At 38.9% G+C, this 10,555-nt stretch overlaps 1 protein-coding gene across 1 annotated transcript in view; it reads right to left on the bottom strand.

Annotated features, from left to right (window-relative positions):
• Positions 1 to 10,555, bottom strand: part of LOC112044803 (zinc finger transcription factor Trps1) — a 47,563-nt gene that overhangs the window by 10,919 nt on the left and 26,089 nt on the right. The window contains exons 6-8 of the mRNA XM_052884301.1: positions 2,518 to 2,649; positions 1,329 to 1,584; positions 282 to 541 (exon numbers count right to left, since the gene is read on the bottom strand). Coding sequence (XP_052740261.1) covers positions 282 to 541; positions 1,329 to 1,584; positions 2,518 to 2,649 — 648 coding nt within the window. The remainder of the gene's footprint in view (positions 1 to 281; positions 542 to 1,328; positions 1,585 to 2,517; positions 2,650 to 10,555) is intronic.

Here is a 10,555-nt window from a genome sequence, read left to right as displayed (position 1 = left end):
ATACCGATTATTTCACGACCACACTTTTTGTATGCATTATAAATTAAATGACTGATTTCCACCCGGGATTAAACTCCCGAGCCTCAGAAACCATTTATCATATTAAAATACATATTATATTTATGGCTAATTCAGTTTAGAGACAGATCTCGCCAAATTTCACCTTCCAGCGTGAGCTCCAAGACTAAAAAAAATCCTCCTCTCCTTTAGAGGAAACTCGAGGAGGCAAAAGCCCCAAAGTGGACCATTGAAAATAGTTTGACTATAGGACGCACACGTACCTGCGTGCGATGCGTGTGCGAGTGCGGGCGCGGTGCGTGCGCATGTAACGCAGCTAACAGATGCGGCTGCAGTTGTCTCCGCAAGGCCGCTAACACCGCCTCCTCCGCGCCCTCCCCTTCCCCTCTGCCGCCCCCGCCCCCACTAGCCGCACCCCCGCGGGTGACTTCCGCTTCACCAACAACTGGCGCTACAACTCCACTACTCGCGCCCACCACAGCTCCCATTTCTGTATTGCCTCCGCTGGCGCTACGACGAGATTCTGAAACATATTTGTGAAATTGGTAGATACCATAGTTTAACAATAGAAATTTATTTGAATATTATGTATACCTCAAAGGAGCATTACTTTCCGATTTCAAGTTTGTCGAAGAAACTACATACTCATGATAACGTATGGTCTCAAGTTATAGACAAACGCACTGTAGGTGTTCCTTGCATACGCTTTATAGCTCTGTCGAAGGCAAAGATTTTCCACTTTACTAGCAACTCTGTTTACATTTTTACTTTTATCTTCACTCCATACCTTCGGACACACATCAAACTCCAGATAAGTATGGCAAACTTATCGCCTTATGGGGCCCAAGGGCAGGAACAAAAAAAAATTGGGTGGAACGAATCTCTAAAGGCATTTCCTCTGAGACTCGGACCTCGACTTCGAAGGCCGTTCAGGAAGGGTGTTTTGGCCTGAGTAAATCAGTCCTGATGCGGGGATCTCAGGGGGTGTTAAAGGTTCAGTCCAGAAAGGGCGAATTCGCCGCGATTCTCTCGCGCGTATTACGCGCGACCGTTGTATCCACAAGGCGCGTACTAATGCGCGAGCATTTGTGGAGGAATTCAGTACGAAACATGGAGTTAAAGGTGCACTCGCTCTAGAGTTCGTTCGAGTCGAGAGTCTGGCGTAGTGCACGCATTTACGCGCGTTATTTGAATTCGCGCGATGCTTGTGGACGGGATGTATTGATGTCTAGTACTTCGACAACGCGCGTATGAATTCGCGACGAATTCGCCCCTACTGGACAAAGTCAAAGATGACGTAAGAGACTCACTGTTGCGCGCGTGCTTGGCGTCGTGCCTGGGGCGGCGGCGGCGCGTGTGGATGGTGTCGCGGCGCATGGCGGTGGGGCGCGGCACGCCGTGCAGCTTGTAGTACAGGCCGCACGCGTTGCACACCATCTCGCCGCGCGCGTCGCGCCGCCAGATGGTGGTGGTGAACGTGCCGCAGTTGCTGCACGACAGCTCCACGCGCTGCACGCCGCGCGCGCCGCCGGCGCCGCCCGCGCACCCGCCCTCCGACACCTCTTGCTGCACACACAACAATGTTTGTTATCGCCGCGCTGCAACGACTTGCAGTACGGACGGCTTCAGTGTGCTCGTGGCGTTCGAGCCGTCCACATCTCTTGTTGTGTAATTCTTTATGGGTTACTTGAGATAGGCGAGGAGAGTGACTTGAGTGGAAAAGGGGAGTGTTTGTTAACAGTCAAAGGTACCATTAACCCTAAACACATCGTTCACAAGTGCGTGACTTCACTCAATGTCATTCTCTGCCATTCTAGGGTCTTATTTTGGTTATAGTTTGATTTGTTAATTAAGTTGTCCTGACAAATGTTGTGAATCATATTTTTGTAGTCACTTCCGAGTCGGCTAAAATGTTGTACAGAAAAAGTAATCGCTGTCCGTTAGTAGTGCTGATGGATCTCATAAGACAATTGAAAGTTACTCAGCAGGCGATGGAAACAACTGTACACGAAGTATCTCTTTTAAATAAATGAGGTATGAGGAGCTTCATATACGGACAAAGTCACCGACATAGCTTAATGTAAAATTTGTAGTACTACAATACGATGCAAACTTCATGACGTTTCGGGACACCGTGTCATGAAGATGCGTAATGCAAAATTTTAGGATTTTTTTTTTATTGCAATGACTCGCGCGCGTCTTTCGTCCACCCGCCGTTGTTACGCGTCTTGATTATACCGTATTACATGCGCGTAAAGACCGCGCAGCTAATAGCCGCAGCATTGAAGGCGTGAACCGTGCGGCAGATAGCAAACAAACAAGACAAAAAAAATATGTTTATTTGACTGGCACGTATTTACGTCTGGTTTCTCTTCTCGTTGAAGGGACTTTAGTTTCCAAGACGTCATAAAATCACATCGGTCACACTGTAACTATAGTCTTACTGTAAACTAGATGGCGCTATGCGTTAAGGCGATAGTAAACGCTTGGGGTACTCACGTTATCGTGCGCTGTGGGCCACGCGCCGGGCGCATCGTGCACGAGCTGCGCGCGCGCGGGGCAGCTCTGTTTCCTGCGCGCTGTTCCCGCGCCCGCACCCGCGCCGCGTCCTGAGTTCGACCACTCACCGTTCTGAAATACAAAAAGAAATACCATAGCTAAAAACGATTCCTTAACGATAAAGGTGCTTGGAGGCCATTGGATCAGCTTCCACCTTCACACAGGAAGTAAAACTATAAGAAATTGTAATTGTTATCAAAACAGCAACTGTTGAGTTTCTTGCCGGTATCTCTCAGCAGAACCTGCCTTCCGAACCGTTGGTAGAATCTTTACAACTGACGTGTCAAAAGTGCTTGTAACTGAGCCTACTTGAAATAAACGAGTTTTGAATTTTGAAAAGATATAAGAAGCGACTCCTTGTCTACCCTAATATATTGGTAAACAGACTCTTGACCAATCACTTTCCGAGGCGTCTGAAACGTAAACGCATACTCGATTACGCATAATGAGCGCCGACCCCTAATGAGGATGATCTCCACATGTCAAGGACATTACAAAACTTGAAGAGGAATATCTAGTTGGAAGAGCCGATAGACGTTGAGGGCCCTGAATGCTACAACGGCGACCCCTCACCGGAACGCAAAATTTCAGTTGGAAAGCAAACCCACACCAGGTGGACCGATTACAGCAAGCGGGTAACAAGGAACCGCTAGAGTCATAAGACGACCATGGTGTTTGGAAGTCCTTAGGAAAGGCTAGGTATGGACGATACAAAACATATATAGATATTAAATCTATATATTGCAGTAATATCAAAATCTATATATCAAAACATTCGGCATCTATATATTTTCCGAAACACTATATTGCCGATGTGACTGAATCGGGCAAATCGAACATGAATCGGATTCGCTCTCAAACCATGTATTCGGCCAAACCCTATATTACAAGTCAAAATGAAACTTATGTCTCAAATCTTAAGGCACTAATTAATTCATTCCAAAAGCAAAACGCGATTCAGCAAAACACTATATTTTTTTAATACAAGTCAATATGAAACTTATGAGTCACTACAAAAGGTACTAATTCAATCATTCCAAAACGCGATTCAGCAAAACACTATATTTTTTTAATACAAGTCAATATGAAACTTATGAGTCACTACATAAGGTACTTATTCAATCATTCCAAAACGCGATTCCGAAAAACACTACATTTTTTTAAATACAAGTCAATATAGTGCTTATCATAAATACATAAGGTTTCAATTGTAGTACAACAAAATGAATGACATATTATGACATCGAAAAAAGAAGTACGTCAAAATAATGCAGGGTCTACTTATAGCAGGTATTTTCAATTTTCTACCATTATATTTACGAACTATTGTTTTAATACCCAAATAGATGGCATCACAATTCACATGTAAATACCATTCATTGTAGTTTATGTTTCTTTAAACAGATGGCGGAACGAAGAAAATAAAAGAATTATCTAATAAATTAATAATCTTTTATTAATTTGTAAAAATAAAAACTAATATGATTTAAATTGTATATTATATTCATCCAATACAACAAAATGTATGCAAAGGTTAAATAAAACATGAAAAAAGAAGTATGTCGATTATTTTTAACCGACTTCCAAAAAGGAGGAGGTTCTACGTTCGGCTGTATGTATGTTTTTTTTTTTTTTTTTTTATGTATGTCCAGCGATAATTCCGTCATTTGTGGACCGATTTTGAAAATTCTTTTTTTGTTTTAAAGGGTTTGACTTCAGGGTGGTCCCATTTTTTTCATGTCAGGATCTGATGATGGCATCCTGGAGAAATCGAGAGGAACTTTCGAAAATTGTAGTGACGGCTAGTGCGTTTGTTAGTGTTTCTATAAGGTATTTTAAAACACTACAATTTTATGAAGGTCTGGAGTTGGTCTGATGATGGAGCTGATACACAAACGATGGAACTCGTCAACGATTTACAGCAGGTACCTTTTGTTTGGGCTTGATTTATTTGTATTGATGAGAACTTTCCACCTAGATGGGTTGTGACTGTATTAAGGGTCTGATGATGAAGACAAAGGACAGTGAAGAGAACTCCTCGACGGTTCACAGTAGCTACCTTGTGTTTGGACTTGATAAATTTGTATTGATGAGAACTTTCCACCTTGATGGGTTGGGACTGTATTAGGGGTCTGGTGATGAAGACGAAGAATAGTTAAGAGAACTCCTCGACGGTTCACAGTAGCTACCTTGTGTTTTGACTTGATAATTTTTTTATTGATGAGAACTTTCCACCTGGATAGGTTGTGACTGTATTAAAGGTCTGGTGATGAAGATGAAGGATAGTTAAGGGAACTCCTCGACGGTTCACAGTAGCTACCTTGTGTTTGGACTTGATAAATTTTATATTGATCAGAACTTTTCACCCATATGGATTGTGACTGCATAGGGGGTCTGGTGATGAAGACGGAGGACAGTCACCTTTCACGTTTTTCTGAGTATTCATATTACGTGTGGATAAAGGGGGAGTGACATTTTGTATATGAGTTAAGGTAGTATAGTAAGTATTTTTAAAATTGGGATTGTAGGACTTAGATACTTATCATAAGAAAATAACGTTTCAACTAATTGCTCATTAATTTTTGTTCACAATCAGTTAGGTGTGCTAACACTAAAAATTAAAAAATAAAAATTTTAATAAAAAAAAATTCAACCGACTTCCAACTCTAAAATTAATCTAAACTAAAAAGCAAAAAATAACATCTTACCTATGTGCTACCTTCTGATCAGTTTGAAGGCGGTGCCAATCCAGTGTCATGTTTTAATTTAAGCCGTTTCTGAAAGAACCACAGAAATTGTGTAATTTAAATGGCTTGAATTAAAACATCACTGGCTTGGCACCGCCTTCAAACTGATCAGAAGGTAGCACATAGGTAAGATGTTATTTTTTGCTTTTTAGTTTAGATTAATTTTAGAGTTGGAAGTCGGTTGAATTTTTTTTTATTAAAATTTTTATCTTAAACCATCGTTTTATTTAACTAAGAGTTGGATTACCCAAATACTCAAATAGATGGCATCGCATGTATCTATACTTATAATAAATCTGTAGAGAGGTCAATTCTGTACATGAAATATATTTCCAAAATAACTATCAGGGGGTGATTAGTGATCGATACTGATGCCAAAAATGCAATCAGTAAAATTTTTGTCTGTCTGTCTGTCTGTCTGTCTGTCTGTCTGTCTGTCTGTCTGTCTGTCTGTATGTTCTTTATAGAAACAAAAACTACTCGACGGATTTTAACGAAACTTGGTACAATTATTCAACATACTCCTGGGCAGGTTATAGTATACTTTTCATTACGCTACGATCAATAGGAGCAGAGCAGTGAAGAGAAATGTTGAGAAAACGGGAGAAGTTACTCAATTTTTTAAGCTTACGTCGCGTGTACAGCCTTAATGGTTAAAGCTACATAGAAATCATGTATGACGGAAATGTTCTCCTTAAAATTATCTATAAAAACACAACAGCATATATATGTCTATCTTTTATGGTTGACTCACAATAACACGTGTAACTCCCGATAGCTTAGCAGTTCGGAGCTTTCTGATTATATTTGTCTACTCTTATGTTTATAACACTCATCACTCATCCCTAATAAGAAAGTTAACATTATTACCTGTTCAATAAAAAAAGAATCACAAAAATCGGTAAAGAAACACCAAAGTTATACATGAAATACGCTAAGCCATTGCGTGTGAATACTAATTCATGCTTTAAGGACTTTAAGGATTATTTTTGTGTAACGGTTGCAACGCTCGACGCGATTCGCGGTGGGAGGAATAAATAAAGAAGTGCAGCCTTAATGAGTAGGGTAGGGGTAGTGTAGGGTAGGGGTAGGGGAGTGGTAGGGTAGGGTAGGGGTAGGGGAGTGGTAGGGTATGGTAGGGGTAGGGTAGGGTAGGGGTAGGGTAGTGGTAGGGTAGTGGTAGGGTAGGGTTGGGATAGGGTAGGGTAGGGGTAGGGTAGAGGTAGGGTAGGGTAGGATAGGGGTAGTTGAAAGTTTACAACGACTTTCACGCGGACGAAGTCGCGGGCGTCCGCTAGTCTTCATTATAATTTATGTTGTTGTAAGCAGATATCCGAACGAAGGAAGTTAAATAATTATATAGGTATTGTTGTGTTGTATTCATTTGTAATAATAAATTACCTACATACAAAAGGAAAAAAAACCTATAACGTAATGCATTTTTTTGCAAACCAAAACAAATGAACATGTTATTCACAGGATGGCGAAAAACAATAGGTTCCTTTGGCGCAAACACAGATGGCGCCAAGAAAAAAAAACCAAAATTTAAAATACAAAGGGGAAATATAAACCTTTAAAAAAATTGACAATCGCCATAAAACTTGAAAAATGTAACCGCAAGTAAATTGTTATTGTATTGCTTTCGAATCAATAAAATAATGTTTTTTATTTTATAATTATATTAAACAAACATCAAGTAAAATCAAGTAAATTTTATAGTACTTAATGTTGTGTAACCATCGCATCAAAAAAACAATAAAAATAATTGTGCGCGCTCTCCACTCGAGGCGATAGCGCTATGAATGAACTGCGACTGTAGAGCCCGTTCGCAGGCTTCGCGGCTTGTTAATTATTTTCAAAGTCTTCCGTGAATTCGTTGACAACCGTATTGTATTCCATTTTTTTGACGGCCTCCGTGGCGCAGTGGTAGGCGTGGTGGATTTACAAGACAAGATTTTTCTTGGTCTTGGTCCAGGTCTGGCTGATGTGAGACTTCGGCCGTGGCTAGTTACCCTACCGGCAAAGACATACCGCCAAGCGAATTAGCGTTCCGGTACGATGTCGGATTTTCATCCTGCTCCTGAGAAGTTAACCCGCTTCCATCTAAGATTGCATCATCACTGGTGAGATTGTAGTCAAGGGCCTGTAGAGAAAAATAAAATCCTCCGATGTAACTGAATCGAGCAAATCGTACTTGAATCGGATTCGCTCTCAAACTATGTATTTTCGGCCAAACCCTATATTACAAGTCAATATGAAACTTAAATCTCATTACATAGAGCACTAATTAATTTATTCCAAAACGCGATTCAACAAAACACTATATTTTTTTCAATACAAGTCAATATGGTACTTATAACAGAGAAATAAGATTTAAATTGTAATACAACAAAATGTATGCAAAGGTAATGTCATCAAAAAAAGAGGTACGTCGAATTAATGCAGGGTCAACATTTATGAGATATTTTCAATTTATCACCATTATATTTACGAACTATTGTTTTAATACCCTAAAAGATGGCATCACAGGTAAATATCATTCATTGTAGTTTATGTTTCTTTAAACAGATGGCGCAACGAAGAAAATAAAAGAACTATATTATCAATTAAGTATTCTTGTAATTATAAATTACAATGTTAACATGTTATTAATAGATGGCGTTAATGGCGCGAACCAATTTGTTCCTTGGCGCAATCATAGATGGCGCAAAGAAAAAAAACTTTAATTCGTAAATAAAGAAGTCGGTTAAATAAATAAATAAATATATAATAAATTAATTAAATAATCATTAAATAAATTAATATAAAAAAGGGGAAATATATAAACCCTTAAAAAACTTAACCTCAAGTACATAATCTGTGCCTCAAGTAAATTATAAATGTATTGCCATAGTCTCACCAGCGCGATATGGAAGTGACATGAATCCAGTAATACAAGATAGATTCAAACTAATGTATGTTTCAGAAAACATATAGTCTTAGAAAATATATAGTTTCAAAAAATATATAGTTTCAGAATCCGATATTCAATATCAATATACAGGAAGAAATTTTTTTTAGTACGGATATTTTTATATTTTGTACATAAACAAAATTTAATGAACACGTATTTTTTCTTTTTTTTTTTAACTCAAAAATAACAAAGTTATCGTTAGTTAAAGTTATTAACGTTTAAACAGAATTTGAGGGTCACCCTATCGCTGTACTAGGTAATAGGCAACTATAAAATCAGCTGGTAGGTAGGTTAGCGAGCGCCCGCGCCGAGGGCCGTTGACCTTTGTGCGTTTATTTTATTTTGGTTTGATACCAATTATTTTTATAATAATTAAAGGTCGTCACTTTTGAGCTGAGTACCGATATTCCTTTCATACTTTTTTGGGCCTAGGACCATCAATAATGCCTGAAGTGCATGCGTATTAATAATAATAAAAACTATGAACTTTCGATTGAAATAATGAAATACAAATGATGATTATTATTACGCAAACTTTTGCATTAAAGGCGTATTTAAAAAATTGTAATCAGCATATTTACATTAATCAATGATATCTACTTACTAAGTTTGTTTTTGTTAATTTGAAAATTTTAATCACTGTATTTTAACAATTGTTCGAAATGAAGTCCATTCCTTTCAAGGCACAACCGAGCACGTTTTAATAAAATTTTCATTTAGTTTATTTAAAACACTTGTTCCTCACATTAGGTACTGCGGGGTTCAGGATTCCTTGGGCTCGTGGCCTAGGAACACTCACTCGTACATTGTGCAAGCTGCACGAAGGCGTTCATTGCTGAGCAAATACACTCGCCCCATTTCGTAATAGTCGCGATTTGAAAATCCCGACATAGTAAATGCGCAAGCGACGGCAGATTGTCTGTCACTGGTCGCCCATCGGCAATTCGGTAGGCGTCCTCAGGGATTTTTCGATCCCCTCACCTCTGCCACCCCCGTCAGTCGAAGCCGAAGCGATATGCCTACGGCCGGTATTTCTTTGTCGGCGTCTTACAAAGTGCCGCCAGCATTTGCGCAGTTTGTTTGGTAATGTGTCCATTATTTTGTTATTTCTGAGACATAAATTGATAAAAAAAAATTACATAAAATCTATCGAACTGTTTGTAGATTTATGTTCTATTAATGATACTGAACCACGAAAAAAAATATCGGTACTAAAGTCCGAATCACCCTGTATAGTTTCGATTTGATACACAGAAAATCCGATATTACCCACACCTAGGAAAGGCTCTATATTAACTCCTTGATGTTATTTTGCAAAATCCCGCTAGAACCGGATGTTTTGACGATATTTACTTGATCTCAAGTTTGATAATGGATGGTTAAGTATTTAGGGCGCGAAAGTGTAACAAACAAAGACTCAGTTAAATGACATAAACATGACACAAATAAAGTACAGTACATGTTTTCTAGTACTTGATTCTTACATTGCGGGTTGTCTGGCGCAATTAGCGATAAGACCGCCTTTGTGCATATTTCTACCTACTTATTTTGTTACTTGATGAATATTGTTTTATATTTTGTTTTTTTTATGTGCAATAAAGAATATATCTATCTATCTATGTTTTATTTGACACGGGGTCAGACACAAATCTGACACAGACACAAATCTGAGAGGACACGCCTGTCCTGTCAGATTTAAAACAAGGCTTAAAATAATGATTAACAACCTAAATATTTCAACTGTACAAATAGGTTTCAGTAGGTCAGGTGAACAAAACGGCTTTCATCTGCAGATCATGATTAATGAATGATGCATTGGCGGGCAAACTTCTCGAGTTAAAACTACTTATGCTTATTGTATTAATTCTGCCTAACCTGAGGACTCGTTATGAATCTGTTATTCCGTCACCACGTCGTTCCGTCAAGTGACATTTTGCGATTTGTACAAATAATGCCTACCCTAGTTACAGGCATGTGCACGTCACTGTTTCAGTCTGACTTCTCACCGCCAGAGATCTAAAAGTTAGTTCTGCGCAGTCTAGCTCATTGGTGCAAGTAGTTTATTGGTCACAGTATTGGACCATTACATTGCGTAGAAAATTTTCTCGATTTCCTCATAACAAGTTTTATTTATGAGGTAAAGAATAAGGTCAGGTAAACATTGAAATACAAGAAAGTTAACCGTGAATCTGACGTTAATCTATCAACGCGTGAATATGAATGAAACAGGAAGACATTAAATTACTACTTAGTTATCATCTCACAGGATATTTCCTTA

Source organism: Bicyclus anynana, chromosome 11 (genome assembly GCF_947172395.1).
Source record: "Bicyclus anynana chromosome 11, ilBicAnyn1.1, whole genome shotgun sequence".
NCBI lineage: Eukaryota > Metazoa > Arthropoda > Insecta > Lepidoptera > Nymphalidae > Bicyclus > Bicyclus anynana.
The sequence above is the reverse complement of the archived record's forward strand: the minus strand, read 5'-3'. Positions and strand labels throughout refer to the sequence as shown.